Source organism: Pecten maximus, chromosome 2 (assembly GCF_902652985.1).
Source record: "Pecten maximus chromosome 2, xPecMax1.1, whole genome shotgun sequence".
Taxonomy (NCBI): Eukaryota; Metazoa; Mollusca; class Bivalvia; order Pectinida; family Pectinidae; genus Pecten; species Pecten maximus.
This window is the reverse complement of record NC_047016.1, coordinates 25,357,282-25,374,976: the sequence shown is the minus strand read 5'-3', so window position 1 is coordinate 25,374,976 and position 17,695 is coordinate 25,357,282. Positions and strand designations below refer to the sequence as shown.

At 32.5% G+C, this 17,695-nt stretch overlaps 1 protein-coding gene across 1 annotated transcript; it reads left to right on the top strand.

Moving 5' to 3' along the window:
• Window positions 1-290: 290 nt before the first annotated feature.
• Window positions 291-17,219, top strand: LOC117321615 (suppressor APC domain-containing protein 2-like). The gene is made up of 6 exons (XM_033876099.1): window positions 291-1,223; window positions 9,018-9,169; window positions 9,368-9,511; window positions 9,972-10,073; window positions 11,566-11,670; window positions 12,263-17,219. Exons 1-6 carry the CDS (start codon window positions 362-364, stop codon window positions 12,386-12,388), a joined length of 1,491 nt encoding a protein of 496 aa, XP_033731990.1. The 5' UTR covers window positions 291-361; the 3' UTR covers window positions 12,389-17,219.
• The last annotated feature ends 476 nt before the right edge of the window (window positions 17,220-17,695 follow it).

Sequence of the window (17,695 nt, the reverse complement as noted above, 5' to 3'; positions counted from 1 at the left end):
TTCTAGTTTGAGAGTAATACGGTATATACATATTTAAGAATTTAGTCACTTTAAAATACGATTCCAGAGATGTAAACACTCCATTACCTATATATTAGATAACCTATTTCACTACAGTTCATTTTAACATCCATTTATGATTTCCTTAAATTTACTTTTTAATCCACGTGGTAGATTTTTTCTTTATTCTGCTTGTAAATGATATATTTATTTTTTTGGTTTCATGATGATTTCGTAAATTGTATTAACCACTGAGCCTCATATCCAATCAAAACAAAAGTAGACCTACTAGACGCTGTCAGTCGGTGCGAGAGAAGAGATGCGTTAGGTACGTAGAGGAAGGATACGTCAAGAAGTCGACATGACAAGTGTAACAGCATGGAATAGCATTGAAGGTTTACCAAAACAATTTGTGAAATCACTTCGTGTACTTTTCGACATTTTGGACGAACAGCGGTGTGGTTATGTTCGATTTGTCGACATAGAAAGCAGATGGCACGAGGAAGGGGTGCAGGGGCTGCCAAGTGGGGTAATCGAAGCTCTACGGAAAGTAACTCCTCAAAATGGTTACCTTAGTTTTGATCGATTTGTCGCCGGTTTGAAACTTGCCATGCTAACGAGTAGAAATCCCAGAATACACGATCACCATCAAAGACATGAATATCGTACACATAATAACCACATCAACGGTGACGTTCAGAATATACAAGAAAAGGAAAATAGAACTGAAAATGTTATCAGGAGAACAAACCAGCCACGTAATGATGCTCCCCAGCCTCCAAAGAGATCTAGTCATAGTGCTTTACCACAAAACAGATACAATACAATCAATACTGCCGCTGTCAAACCAAATAATGTACTTAATGCGTTACATGATCGAAGTAATGTTAGAAAAGAAAGTACAGATCACTCAGAAAAATATCACACAAGAGAAAAAGTTTCATCATATAGCTCTCACCATGATGTCCCAGTTTCACCAATATCAAAATCTTCTGTTGACTCTGTAAAAGACAATCACATTACCAATAGCGTTAACCCTAACCCTCCTCAAGTTCCTCCTCGGGACAAAAGCAAACGCATCATAAGTGAATTGAAGAACTGGCAGCGGAGAATCAATGAACCTGGACATCCAACAGTTGTTAAGAAAGAACATTTCCAACAAGCCAAAAGTGATTCACACTTGCTGGCCCAAAACACTCAACCAACAGCTGCAGGAGTCTATGGTAATATTTTCTAAATATTGTTTATAATCATCAATGACATTATCACTATCAGCTTTTCTAGAGGATATTATACAGTAGTCATTTTGTGTACATTGATGAATGATAATTTATTATGATAATGCATTCAATCTAATTTACATAGTGATTTACAGACTTAAATGCACTTCTTTAAAGCATGTGTAATGTTTGAATAATCCTAATGTCAAATTCAAAACATCTTGAGCCATATTCTAGTCTCTGGATTACTTGATATAAAGATAGAACAAAGTATGAATGCAAACTATTTGATAAAATTTTAATATCTTTTATTATATTTTGGATAATCAAGGTATTAATAATTTCTGTGCTTTTGATGAAGCAAATGTTAACTTTTCCCATAATTTTCATAGCCTACATACATTTATATGTTAACCTCTTAAAATTGACCATAATTACATACTCCAAAATCTTGACCAGTCATGTTTACTACATAGTATGCAATAGAGAATGTATTAATTTCCAGGATATTTGAACAAATCTCCTGATTAAGTAATACTCATTGGGTACATCATAAACATGTACATGTGAGTGTAACTAAACTGATAAATTGCAAGATTATTGATTTTAAAAATCAATATACCGATATGCAATGTCAGAATAGTAGCTATGGCTTTTATAAGCATCCTACTGTTGAGTTTAAAGTTTATTGAATTTGCTAGATCTCTAGATCTCAAGCTTTCAGAATATGGGTAGCATAATGTAGTTCAAATGAACTATGAAATTTTACCCCAGAATTTTTGGCATCTATGAAACCCTGACTTTTGCTGCGCTGCTCCTAAATAAGTTAAAATGCTTTGGATGGCAAATTGTTTCATCTACATAAAATATATAAGATACTGATACAATCTTTCAGAAAGTTTTCTTGTGGCTTGGTAATTATATAATTAAGATAAAACAGATTTGACACATCAATAATTGTGTGTCATATATAATGTACCATAAATGAAAATCAAATGATATTGAAAAATAAGTTAATTTCAATAATTATTTTTAGCCTACAGCTAATTAGGCCATGCATGATAACGTAAATTCCAGAATAAATGATATCACCTATCTGTCAACCAGTATTTACTGTAGGAAATAACAGGTTCTAAAAAGGTTGACTTATGTCATCATCATGTTTATATATAATTACTTGTTTCTAAATAATAACATGTTGTCGCATAGAGATTAGATTACATGTAATTTTGCCAGTGGCAGTGGTGTATAAGTTAACCGGTTAACCTAAGGCGATTTTACTTCAATTCCATTTGCAGCTTAACTTTTTAAAACCCGAAGGGCACGTCTTAGTTAATGACTTTATGACTCTCAGCCTGACTCGTTATTTGCTAGGAATTAATAATAACAAATGGAGAAATATTTAAAGCCCAGGGGGAAATATATATCCATCAATCGTTTTAAAACTTGACCAGTAATTGATGCATTTTTAGATTAAATGAATCGTTCATATGTTTATGGAGAACGCTGTTTGATTTTCATTTTTTTTCACAACAATAGTTTCAATACATTCCTGATACTGGTGAACATGGTTGGACTACAGATTATGTGAAGCAAAAACATGAACTAACTTACAATCAATCTGTTGATAAACCTACTTGCAATTGTCATTCATAATAACAAGGATACCAAAATTCAAGATTTGATAAAACGTGAATGATGTTACAGATTGACACAAACTGTACTTTATTTTTCAATATGTATTAAAGGTATTTAGTTTAAATTTGATTTCACAAAGTTTTTCTTGAAAGTGTGTAATGTTATGTGAGCAGGCTGCCAATCTTGTCCTCTACAATATTCAAATCAAACTTTTGAAATTTTCGTTAAAGATGAGGTCATCACACGTGAACAGTGAGTTGGGTAACAGATAAGGTTTTTCAAACACTGGCAGGATTTAAAAGTTCAACGTTCAGAGAAAGGTATTTGCTTTGCATTCTTGCCCTATATAAATTCAAAATGCTAAATTAAGAAAGAGGAGAATCCACTATTACTATACATAGATAGGGCAATAAAGTTGGACAGAACTGAAATGTTTTATATGGTAATGTACTACCAGTAGGGGCCATGAAGATCTCAAGTGTCGTCTACACAACATCTGATTATTGGCGAGTACTAGACCATATCATCTAACTGTCAAGGTACACACAGGTAAATAGTTTACCTGGCCAGATAACACTGCTACTTTGCTCTGTCTATTATAACTGTTCACAAATTATCCACTGGACACTTGATATCCTCCTAAGCAACGACTAGTGTCTTCGATCCATCTGTGTCATTTTAAGGCAAAATTGAATTTCTCGAGCATTTTGCTTTTACATTTTTTTTTGTGGATACTATAATTATATTGTAGTACCTCATAACCTGTCATTGTGGAATAAAATGAAAGTTGTTACTTTTTATTGTGTAGCGTGACCAAGAAATTACTGAAATTTTCTGCGGCAAGGAGCATTGATAGGATCTGTTAAGCTGTGGTTGAATGGTTTTGATTGTGTGTAGTGATCATAGATAGATGGAACGTTAATCATTCAGGATATGGAGAAATAATGATCCACTTCATAAAAAGTGTAGTATAAGAAAGACATATTTCAACTTGCAATTTTGATTATGATTTGATTTATGGGATAGAGTATAAGATGTCATAAATATGAATAAATTTTCTTTAAAACAATTTTACATCATTCCCATGTGGGCAACAATCCTACAGGTAATTTAAAAACAGAACAAAAGAGAAAAAGGGAGTAAATGTTTAATTTGTGAAATAGTATGATTTTTCTTTGTGGGCCGTGTGTGGGGTGTTTATAACATTTTTTTTGGCAAGAGGAAACAGCCAAATAGAGGGTTAGATCATCCTAAATGTTAAGTTGTATAATGATTTGCTGTTTTTCACTGCATGATTGTAAGATCAATGGCGGGATGATCATGAACTTGCAGAACAATGTCAATCCATTCATTTAATTGGTGTTGGGTTTCCATAGACCATGGTACAATTTTTTCCATTTTCATGTATAGGCTGGAGGTGTGTAGGAAATGGCACCCTTGCTGTTATGTAAGAGTAAACAGACTGTAATGCCTAAACTAGCCTGGTCAGAGTAAATGGGTCTCAGTATTTTATTACCTACAATCTGTATGTCAGGACTAGGTAAATACTTGCTGAGTAGTGTCACTTTCAGATTTGTCACCTCTAGAATCACCCTGATATACTTTGTAAATATTTGACTAGGTGCCTAACATGTATCACACAAAGCCTCAATTCCAATTTCCTCTGCCATGTATTGGAATCATTATCACCACCATTTGGACATTTATGGCACAAAGGTTCCTGTCAATACCCCTATTTTATATGACCACAGGACATTACTCAATATTTGGTATGTTGGAATGTTAATTATGTAAGAATTCGAAACTACCAGGTAAATAAAAGTATATAAAATATAACAGTTGGTCATCTTGGTAATTGTTAATGTCATGAGGACAAAAAAACAACTGAGGTGTGTAAACTATGTACACATTTTGGTTATCAACTACAATCCTTTTAACCAAATAATCTATAATAAAACTCTCTGAAACAATTACATTTCATGTATTTCTTTTCTAAAATTAGTTTCAATAAAAAAAAAAAAAATTATTGTCATTATGACCGTAAGTTAGATATCTAAAAAAAGAAATATTAAAGAATTGTTATAGATGATCCATTGACACAGAACAAAACCAGTAAACTTGGTATATGTGCATTTCTAACAGATTTCATCAGCTAAATGACTGGTCATTGAACACTATTACATCATATATCCTGTCAATATAATGTGACATTAAAATTGATTTGCTGCATGTATGACATGAATCAACCTCATTTAGGTCTTTATAAAAAATTGAGTCTTTTACTATAAGCCAAAAGCTTATTTGGTATGCAGAGATAACACTGATGACTTGTAATTGTCTGATATAATCTTGTACATGGCTTCAAATGGGACAGTAATAGCACCGACAGGCGGGAATTACCTGTAACATTAACTCTTACCTGTGATCAAGTCCAGGTGTGGGGCACTGTAAGGTGATCTTTGGAAGTAATTTTGTGTCACATTTATAAATTATTTGATCAGACAGTGTGTTGTTGACTGATTTTAATGTGGTTTACAACAAGTTAGCTACACATATAGTGGGTGACTTTACAAAATTCGCAGCCGACATTAGAAAAAAATAGGGTAGTTTTTTTGCATAAGTTACAAGATGACATCTAGTGTGTACATGCTTTTGAACTGTCAGCACAGTTAAAAGAGCATTAAACCATGAATGTAGTTTTTGAAAATCATAAGCAGAATTAGCATTAATTAAAGCATCACTATGTTTTAGTATAAAAATATATTTGATGATAGAATACATACCATAATGATAATAAATGTGATTTAAACACTACAGCGGTTCTTCCTAATAGTAATTAAAATGGGGAAACTATACCCACTGATTATGGGGAAGCTGCGTTAACTGGTTTGTTTTGAGGAATGGTGGACTGTCAATGAAAGCAAGACATCAGTTTTTTTTTTATCACAACATCATCCATAACTTAAGAGCAAAATGGAAAAAGTTAAACTTGAAAAAAATCACCATGAATTGGCAGTGAAACGTCACCATTTGATAAACAAATCCATGCTTTTCTGTTTATTATCAATGAATGAAGCATGGCATGCACAGGCTTAAAAGGATGGTTTACATTTTAGTTTTAGATGATTATTCCATACTTAACTTATGAATTTTTGATGTAACTGAGCAGATTTGGCAAAAATTAAATGAAAATAAATCCATAGGGGATTATGAAGATTTACTTGATAAAGATTAATATCTATACATATTTATAAACAAAAACATTGAAAGGATTTTAAGCATTAATAAGCAGACTTTATGGAAGAAAAATGGTTTCAGATCTTGTTTTTACAGCTCTACAAACAAAAGCTTTTTTAAACACTAGCACAAAAGGCAGTTTTATAAAATTGTATATTTGGATTAAAATTTATTTATACTTTATAGTTGTTAGCTATTGATAATTAATAAGGAAATGGTAGATTCTAACTATAGCTGCTTTCTGTGAAGGGGTTTATAGACAATTTGTTAAGTAAATATTAGTTCAGTATTTCTTTTGCCTTCAAAGCATACGTTCACAGGTTTTGGATTATGTTGGTTTTCATCGGATTGGAAATTAAGTAAAATCGTTGGTCAGTTATCAATAGCCTTGTTTAGACAGGGTAACTTATTTAGGATTGAACACAATTGAGGGGAAATCGCTTCACTAATTCTCAGTACACTAGCAAACCGTCTGTCTAACAGTAGGGTGTTGTATGACTGAAATAAAATCTGGAATGTTGTGCATGTATTGTCAGTTCTAAAAGATTTGAAGCTTTGTCAGTTTTTAAGTCAACAGTTTTTGTTTTTTTTTCAAGATATGAAAACATAAGAAAAAGTTAAACACTTCAATCTATTCATCACACTTTAATTAATTGTATGTTTTGTATATATGGTTTGAATGGTGGCAGAATTGTCCACTGTATTTGTTGAGGAAGATAAGCTGACATGTTTTTGATGCTTGAGGTACATGGTAATGAAGGATGTAGGAGAATATTATACAAAAAGATTGTCAGATTGGTATCAACTATGTTTTGATACAGTTCACATTCTTTCCTTACAAATTTTGAATTCTAGTTAGTTTTTGAAATATTTTCACAATTTTTTTGGATATCTGCAGTCTCCAAAACAATAATGCTACTCTTACCCATTGATACAGACTTTTTGTATTTTCAGCTTGATTTATTGACTTTTAATACACAATCACATAGAATTATTCAAATTTTAAATAAATGCACATTGTTGTCAGAAGTTCATTTAGATTGATATCGTCACCAGAGAATGAAATACAAAACAAAGTCATGTACAGGCAAATTCCTATTGCATGTATACATTATCTTTCATATTGTAACATTAAAGAAATGTAAATTCCTATTATCTTTAATTTTGTAACATTTTAGAACTTTAAATAGGTATTATCAAATTGCAAATTTAAAATCTAAATATATTCATTTCAATAAGAAAATCTAAAGAAGAATTTGACACAGGGTAGCTGGTGTCTTAATAAAAGTTTATATGTGTGAAAGATGTCAGATTATAGCCGACCAAGATCGTATTGTAGATGACGGAACAGTCAGAGCTCACAGAGTACACCTTTAAAGGTTCTTAATAGTTCAGATCAATGGCTCTATACAAGGTCCTGATGGATTGACTTTTTATACCGACATTCAACTGGTATAAACTGTTGACTTGTGGCCTCACAACCTAAGGGGATTGTAAAGAGAGAACAAACATAATGCATCTGTTGTACTGGTGTATTTCAGAGTTATTAATAGTGTATTATATGACCATGGGAATTTATTGTATGTATGGATCTTGTATACAGTTGTATTTCTTATGAAAATTTGTCATTCTACACTAATTTTAAAAAATACCATGAATGTAAGTACACTGCTTTCAAAAAAATTAAAATTTGTTGGTAAATAATCAGTAAGAAAATTTAAATTGTTGCTATTTCTTTTCAGTTATCATTTGTCATTGTCTCATTCTCTGTACTTAATATGTTACTATAAAAAATAGAGAATGGCCATTGAGTTGTAGATTTAACTCTTGAGATAATAAAAAACCCAAGAGCAAATTAAACATTTAACAGTTGATTACATGCAATTTAAACCTTTGAAGTGATCCATAGGTCCCAGATCCCCCATGGCCACCCCTCACCAGCTGGAGTCAGGACTTTTTGAAGTACTAGTGGTAGTTTTTGATCATCAGCTGTATGTTAATTAAAATAACAAAACTTTCACTGCAATTATATCATTTTGATGTTAACATTTATAACCTCAAAAGTAACGAAATCAGTCGTGTCTGTCTTGATCTTTCAAAATTGACATTTTCACTATTGTGATGCTTTCTGCACTAGCTGTTTTTACGATACATTTGTAATCTGTTAATGCTATTGAAGCAGTATGCTTTGTAATGAGACTCCAATTTGTAATCAATTTGTAATTTGTAAGACTGTCATCAGAGTTGAAAAGAAAAGATGAATATTATTTTGTAGATATAGTGCCTTTTTCATTTTCCTGTAACTGTAACAGTGATCAGAGTGTATTGATCATGACATGTCAGTGAAGTAAAAAGAAACAATATATTTTTTAGACTTTTATTTCTGTCCACAAATATTTCTCAAGGTGAGAATGTGCTTATGTGGACAGGTGCACTGGATAAGTCCAATATGATATATATGATGGCTCCTCTGTCTAGGAGAGTTCCTGAAGGCTCTTAAATCTAGAAATAGAATATTAGGAAGAAGAGCAGCAAGCCCTATAGCTATAGCCTGGTTCATAAGTATATAGCTGTAGTGTATATACACATCCACCATCAAAAGACGTTCTCGTATCCTCATTTGCATCATTTAAACAATTGAACACTTTTTCCAAAATATTATCGGGTGCTGTCTATTCAATAATTGTTCCTTTTTTGTGGTGGACACTTTTGTCACTCTGTGTTATTTTTCCAAGGAGTTTAAGTAGGTTGTGTATTTATAATCATCATATTGCCTAATTTTGACTATTTACAGGGATTTGTTTTCAAGGAGTTATTGGATAATGAAAATCAAATATATATCACAGAAGTAGCTTAATGTATATGAAAATGTAAATTGATAATATACTTGCATGTTTAGGTAACATTTTCTCTACATTATAGCTAACATCGAGCAGGTTGGCAGGGTGTCACAAAGCAATGATTCTGATCCTAAGTCCCAAAGTTCCTCCCTTCCACAAAAGTCAGGTGTCACAGTTCGCCGGCAGAACTCTGCACGGAGACACACTCTATCCAGTGGGGTAGATTACAGTATGGTAAGTAGCTTGTTACAGTATATGTGTAATATTGAGTGTCAACTTTTTCTAGTATTAGAATTCTCTAATGATGAATAAAACAGTAATCCGTGCTAATATTCTGTACTGGTTTAGGAAAGACATTCAATACATGTATGGGTTTGACTAAAAAATCTGTTACCATCTCAACATTTAATTCATAACTTGTTTTATCCTCAGATCAAAAGACTGAGACAATTGGAAAAGGAAAAGGAAATGTTGATGCAAGGACTGGCAATAGTAGAACAGGCTAGAGAATGGTACCAAAAACAAGTCCAGACTATCGACGAGAAACAGAAATATGTTGGCAAGGCCACTTATAATGTAAGACACTGACTGACTTTATTCAGTGTTTCTTTCCAGTTCTTGCAGTTATTTGTTTCATATGTACCATAAATATTTAAGTTGGACAAAGGTCAAGTGGTCTATTGTGCCAAACTATAAAATCCACTCCAGGGTATTGATCAGGGCTTTTAAAAATGAGCAAAGGGGAAAGCGACCAATATTTAACTATTCCCTTTTCATTCTTTCTCAGTTCTTGTTGAACTGGGTACGGGAGAAGGGTTTGATAAATTCAAAGAAGAAATTTCTGTCAATTGAAAAAATGTGACATTTATTATTTGTTTTTTTTTAGGATGAAAATATCTACCGGTAGTGATAATTCAGAGAAGTTGTATTCCACTGTCTCTTGTCCGCTAGACACCCTTAAGAAGTAAAAAGTATCATTTAATCAGCATTATTGAATATTCAAACTTTAACAGAAGTTATATTTATTCATATGCAGGATAACAACTTGGAGGCTAATCAGGAAAGAATGAATTTCCAGCAGGCACGTGTTTCCGAGGTCAACCAACAGCTGAAAACTCTCATAGAGAGTTCAGAAAAGGTACATGCTGCATGGTATCTATAAAACTTTTACAAAATGGACACATAATAGTTTTAGTTGTAGAGTTGGCAACTTGTTTTACTTGGTTGTATCCAAGAGTTATTTAAACACTGAATAAAGCATTTATTTTAAATTCCAGATTATATTATATTGACATGTTTATACGTAGTGTGATGTGGCTCAGCAGGTACTGACAGTTTACTGTGGTAGATCTTACAGCACTAAATCTCGGAGAGTGGATACAAATCCCTGGTCTGACTATACCTACAATACTGTAAACTTGGAATTTACACATTGGGGAAATTTATGCTAAATTACGCGGAGTCCTTTTGATAACAAAAATTTCCTCCACAGGTATTATTTTGATATCAATTTGTGTAATCCCGAACTACAAACGAAGATGGATTAATTAAAAAAATTACCCCCATGTGTATAGTTTATTTATCAAAATTAACCTCCCCGCGAAAATAACCACGTTTACAAATACCTTAGTATATTTAATTAGTTATCATGAACATAATATATAATAACTTAATATTATAACCAGTTGGTATTTCTGTTAAATCATTATCATGTATATAATTTCAAACCAGCAATGAAACGAATAAAGAAAAACAAATAAGGTTTTTGTTTGGCTCTGTGTAAACCAGATGCAAATGTAGTATAGTGTTGTGCCTCTAATAGATATAATTGAATTGTGTCTTTCATCTCAAAGCATGACAATTTATTATGTCTAACAGTGTGCTCAGAGCTCATGAATAAATAATAATTTCACACCTGAGTAAGATAACATCTAAGTTCACTTGAAGCAATCAAATGCTAATACCTATCAGTAATTCATAGTTCAGAGAAAATAAAATATTAAAATCAATATTGGTTTGAAACAACTGTAAGGGTTGACTGACCAGACCTGTGTCAATACTGCCATAAGTGTGGTAATTAATCAATACAGACACCTTAATATATAGTGCTGTACTATCTTTATCAGAAATCAAGGTATTAGGTGGTGTCTTCAAAAGTTCAATTTTCATGGTATATTTAACTCAGTGTGTTAGGTTCTCTATTCAACTTAACTCAGTGAGTTAGGTTCTCTATTCAACTTAACTCAGTGAGTTAGGTTCTCTATTCAACTTAACTCGGTGAGTTAGGTTCTCTACTTAACTTAACTCAGTGATTTAGGTTCTCTATTCAACTTAACTCGGTGAGTTAGGTTCTCTACTTAACTTGACTCAGTGAGTTAGGTTCTCTATTTAACTTGACTCAGTGAGTTAGGTTCTCTATTTATCTCAGTGAGTTAGGTTCTCTATTCAACTTAACTCGGTGTGTTATATTCTCTATTCAACTTCACTCAGTGAGTTAGGTTCTCTATTTAACTTAATTCAGTGATTTAGGTTCTCTCTTTATCTGAACTAAATGTGTCTGGTTTTCTCTCTTTATCTGAACTAAAGGGGTTTTAGGTTCTTGCCTCACCTCTTTAATTTGTCTTCACCAGGGTTTTCCACTGCACATGAACCTTGCTGTCCGCCCTTCTAACAACACCATGTACCCTGAGGAGACCATCAAGATGCTGAAGGATCAGAATAGACAACTCACTCAGGTAGCATAGACTAACTGAATTTTTAATATTCTAAGTGGTGAGGGGAAGTGTTATTGAATTAATAAATACCAGGTTTATGGAATGTTCAGGTCCCCTCCTTGTTCCAAAGGTGACTGACTGTATAATGATTCTTTCCCCGACTCTGTAAGCATTGTCATACATATACACATGAACATAATGTACATTGTTTGTCAGGTCAATGATACGACAACATGCAATGGTGAAGACATCATACCATGTACTGTACCTGACTTTGATGGCAATAAAGGTCAAGTTCGTTCTAAGACCATTTTAAGACAAAAAACTTACTTATATTACAAGATGTCTATTGAACCCCTCCACAGGTTTAAATCATATTCACACTTTTGGCTATATTGATATGAACAACTTCTGCTCTGAAACTAAGCAATGGATATCGCTCATATTTGACTGGTAGCATCCTTATGGGGTAGGGATCCAAAATTGTACATATGGTGGGGCTGAACCCCCAGGTGAGCGATACAGGCCCCCAGGGCCTCTTGTCTATTATGTTAGATATACATACTACTATGAAATCGTTATTACAAAATTTGTTTTCTTTTCTCATCACTAGGAAGTTGGACAGAAGGGAGATATGATCTCAAAGTTAGAAAAGGAAAAGGCAACTCTAGTCCGTGATCTGTTTGAGGCAAGATCCCAGAACAAACCAACAAATTACGACGACACAACCTTCATGTAAAAAAACATCAGCTAGTTATGAGGACACGACTTCAGTATGAAAACAAACCAGTCAGCTTGACAGCAACTTTTGTACCCTACAAAGTGCTATTAGAACTTCTATCATGGAAATAAAAAGAGCTGGAGAGAAAAAATCTGCATTTACTGTGTACATGTATCTGCCCCTAAAATACGCTTTTACATGATGAAAGTACTATCAGTCTGGTATTTCTAAAAGAAATGTTGATGACATCTGTAGGCACTGGTGCGATCTATAAAGTAACCAAAGCACTTTAACATTTAATTAGATTTCTGTTGTACCAGGTATAATGTATTATTACTTTCAAATTTTCTGATAATTGTCATTAATACAAAATTGACAATAGTGAGTGAGCAGTACGGTTATATTTTGAAGGAAATGTTTTTTTTTTAAAAAGAGGTAGAACTGTGTAACAGCAATCATTTATTGACTTTTCAATCATATTAAAACTTATAACTGTGTATGATTGTATACTATGGCCATTTTGAATGGCATTGCATCAGATGTCTAAACTGCAAAAAATATATAATACATGTACCTGGTACATGAACTGTTTTAATACAAATAAAATAGGATTTATTTTAAGAATGCTTTATTTGTCAAGAAAATTTCTAGCCTGTCAATTACATGTGCAAATGGTTGACTCAGAAACTAGAGCAGAAAAATGTTTTGTTTGTGTGTCGCTAATGTTCTGAAAATTAATGTTGTACCGTATCATGGTACAGCTTTAAGTCCATCACGGTGGAGTGTTGTACTGTATCACTGTACAGCTTTAAGTCCATCAGGGTGGAGTGTTATACTGTATCACATTACAGCTTTAAGTCCATCAGGGTGGAGTGTTATACTGTATCATGGTACAGCTTTAAGTCCATCACGATGGAATGTTGTACTTTATCACGGTACAGCTTTAAGTCCATCGCGGTGGAGTGTTGTACTTTATCACGGTACAGCTTTAAGTCCATCAGGGTGGAGTGTTATACTGTATCATGGTACAGCATTAAGTCCATCAGGGTGGAATGTTGTACTGTATCATGGTACAGCTTTAAGTCCATCACGGTGGAGTGTTATACTTTATCATGGTACAGCTTTAAGTCCATCGCGGTGGAGTGTTATACTGTATCACTGTACAGTTTTTAAGTCCATCACGGTGGAGTTTTATACTGTATCATAGTACAGCTTTAAGTCCATCACGGTGGAGTGTTGTACTGTATCATGGTACAGCTTTAAGTCCATCACGGTGGAGTGTTATACTGTATCACTGTACAGCTTTAAGTCCATCACAGTGGAGTGTTGTACTGTATCATGGTACAGCTTTAAGTACATCAGGGTGGAATGTTATACTGTATCACGGTACAGCTTTAAGTACATCAGGGTGGAGTGTTATACTGTATCATGGTACAGTTTTAAGTCCATCCGTGAGAATGTCAACATTGTATCGAAGTGAGGCCGGTTTAAGTAATGTTGCATAGTGATCCGAACAACCAATTTTTTGTTTTGTGCATGAATATTGGTGAACATGATATGAATGTTTGTAATTTTATAAGTCAAGTGTGTTTTTCAGGCAAAATTGAGAAAAACAGATATTTTCGCTCATTTTGGTTGTTATTTTAATTTGTAATAAGCATGGTGTTATTAGGTATTACAAGTAATACCTGAAATGATTTTATATCTTATATACATATCTGTTATTTTCAGATAATCCGTTATTCTGTAAATATGTGTACACTATGTGTATACCAGTTTTATACCACAGCAATATAATGCCCATATTTGTACATTTTATTTTGTGTACATATATTGTAAAATACTTTGTGCCTGTGACTATGTGTTCACTATACTTACAATTCTGTAAAGTCACGATGGAGTTACCTCTCCTTATGCTGTACAGGTTGTAGGCCTTATAAATCACTTTTACATGCAGATTTTAAGAATAGTTGCAATTGAATTCTTAATACAACATTGTAGCTTTAAATTAGTGGAAATATGTTTTAAAAAATAGAAATTGTGTAGATAGATAGGATAGATTTGTTTATACCATAAATACAATGATCATCAATTAACATCAAATACTTTACAACATATATATATATATATATATATATTTTAGTCCATTATCTAATGATTTAATTTTACCAGATAGAAAACCTGAAATTATAATATAAAATTATTGGAGATATAGTGAAAATATTAAAACCATAGTTTGATATCATATTATATGATTTAAAAAATTGCAAAATGATTATGGGAAAATGTTCAGAGCTCAATCTGTTGCCTAGTGGGATTCCTTTTCTCCATACCCATTGCCCTTCTATATTTTCATTATTAGAGGTCAAATGCATAAAATTTGACTTTTTTTTAGACTTTGGACTTCATCACGCAGGAATGGAGACTTACACATTTCACAAACATAGAATTTTATAATGAGGACTTTATTTTATAACAGCAATTTTACTGGAGATTTTATTCTATTGATGGAGCAGAACTTACATCTTTTACATTGGTTTTACATTCACTTTGCCATCACTGTGGGAGATATTTTATAAAATCACCTTCCATATTGATGAATAGAGTATTTTTTACCGTTCATGACTTGACACCAGCCTTGTTGGCCATTGGCAGCATTCATTCTTGCTGTTCATTGTCACCTATTGGAGTGATCATGTGTAGAAAATTTGTTATATTTGTGTTCAAAGTGAACAATCATATCAACATTAACTTCAGAAGGAACCTGACTAAATCATTTCTTCATTTTCATTATTACAAATTTTATGATATTTATCTTCAAGGTTTTAATAATATTTTCGCAAGTATTTATGATATTTTATAATTTCCCTGTTATTAAAATGGTATTACTTGTTTATGGAAGGTATCTCTAGTATGCAACTGTTACATTTGTGATCTCACTTCATTTTTATACAAGAGAATGAGTATTTTTACATTTATGATTGAATTTAAGAGAGAGAAAGTATTAATATCAACAGAAACATTGAATGTATTATACCAAAAATTAATGACTGACCTGAGTGATACCCAGATAAGCTATTTGGTGTATTGTCTATAATGGTACCTAGGTAACCTACCATGGCATTTTATATAGATCTACCCAATATATTGTGTAATGGTACCAGAGGAAATTATGTCTTGTACCCAATATTGTCTAATGGTAACAGGGGTAATTATTACATGTACCCAATATATTGTCCGATGGTACCAGGGGTAATTATTTTATATACCTATCCAATATAGTGTCTAATGGTACCAAGGACATTTTTTATGTACACAATTTATTGCCAAGTGGTACCTACAGAAATTATTTTTCTGAGTATATACCCAATGTATTGTCTAATGGTACCTAGGGAAATTATTTTATGAACCAAATATATTGTCAACAGTGGTACCTAGGTAATCTATTTAATGTACCCATTATATTGTCTACAGTGGTACCAAGGTGATCTATTATGTACCCAATATATTGTCTATAGTGATACCTAGGTGATATATTTTATATATACTCTCAACATTTGCCCAGCTATAGTAGAACGGTAGAACCTAGGTTATTTGTTCTATGCACATCAATACATTATTTGACATTGGTACCAAGGTAATCTGGAGTCATTACCGTAGAAATATAGCAAGTGCTATCCGTGAAAATATTGTTGACCTTGAGGATGTTTCAAGCTTGAGGTCATCACCATCAAAAGTTGTACTTATTTTGGAAACACAAACATGAAAAAGTTATATTGTGAGGATGTTCTAAATCTGACAGAATTAAAGTAGATGGATTATTATATATGAATATGATCACATAGAATTAAAGTAGATGGATTATTATATATGAATATGATCACATAAAATTAAAGTAGATGGATTATTATATATGAATATGATCATATGATCATGTGATCATCCCAGTTCAACTTTTGCTTTGCAGACATTTGAAATATGATGAATGTGAATGTAAAAAACTGGTACTTTCAATTTTAGATCTGGCCACAGGATCATAAAACAAACTAAATTCTGAAATTGCCTTAAGTTTTGATTTAGCCAATCACAGATAATGTTATGGAGGACACGCATGGTAGTTAGATAAAAAGTTAAGTCTTAAAGTTTCATGATCCTGCTGGTATACAAATGTACCAGATGTTACTTCTGTCCAAAATAAAAACTATAATATTTTGATATGTATGACTAGGCATGCCTTTCAGTCACACACTTCTTGTGATATTAGAGATGTGCTCCCCTACTATAATACTATATCTCGTACAAGGTATGCATGTCTCTTTATAAACTAATGATCAGTATTCTCTTTAATATGATGTATTTTTATTTGTGTTTTATGTGATGTCTATCACACTGTCAGAAATATTATCGTAACAACACAACATTTTAATGTAGAGATCAAAATAATGTGTTTCATAAGTCTCATATGATGTGCTTTATATATGACTAATGATTACCAGTTAATAAATGACATTCATATACAATGTACAACTGTCATTCAAATTCCTAATATCTGTAATACAGAAGCTTTAATTTGGTTTGATTTGATTGAATATTAATTAGCATGGAGAAAGAATTCTAGAGTCATTATTCAGTGTTTTCCATAAAACATTCCTAGTAAGCAATAGTTGTATTATTCCAATTACATATGATGTAAACCAAAATAACATTCCCACTTAGCAATAATTGTATGTGTACAAGAGAAATATAACTTGTCCATGTAAAAGTGTTCATATTTGTTTACCATTGATATACTTATATACATACGTATTTTATATGCACTTACAATACAATTAAATTCTTTATATCTGTATTTGAATGTTCTGTTTTATTTCATACGTTTTTGTTGTTATATCAAAGTTAAATTCAAATTTTATTCCAGGTTAACATTTTTGTATAACTGTGTACGCCCAGGGTTAGCTGCGATAACGAGGCTCTGGACGACGGACTGACCGTTCTAGCCCCGGGTTACCTCCCTTGTTACAGTATCTTAAGTCCCGATACATTTACCACTATATTCATTATACTTGTATATGGAGTAGCTTTTTTGTATTGAAATAATAGATAGTTCAAATATATCTGGAAAAGGGTGTAAAATGTATAAATTTTATTAGGCCAATCGACGTACTGTTAAACATAGAGAGTGGGGGTACGTAATTTCGCACACTTTCGGTATGTATCTAAATACATTTTCATTAAATTAATTTCAAATCGAGAAAGAATACCTCACATTGTTAGATGTACAAATGCTTCGGAACATACAAGTGTCTAACCTGATGTGCGCACACG

Coding starts and splice junctions, on each gene's coding strand:
- LOC117321615 (XM_033876099.1), top strand. CDS start 362: ATGACAAGTGTAACAGCATGGAATAGCATTGAAGGTTTACCAAAACAA. Junction 9,512..9,971: donor TTGGCAAGGCCACTTATAAT/GTAAGACACTGA, acceptor ATTCATATGCAG/GATAACAACTTGGAGGCTAA. Junction 10,074..11,565: donor TCATAGAGAGTTCAGAAAAG/GTACATGCTGCA, acceptor TGTCTTCACCAG/GGTTTTCCACTGCACATGAA.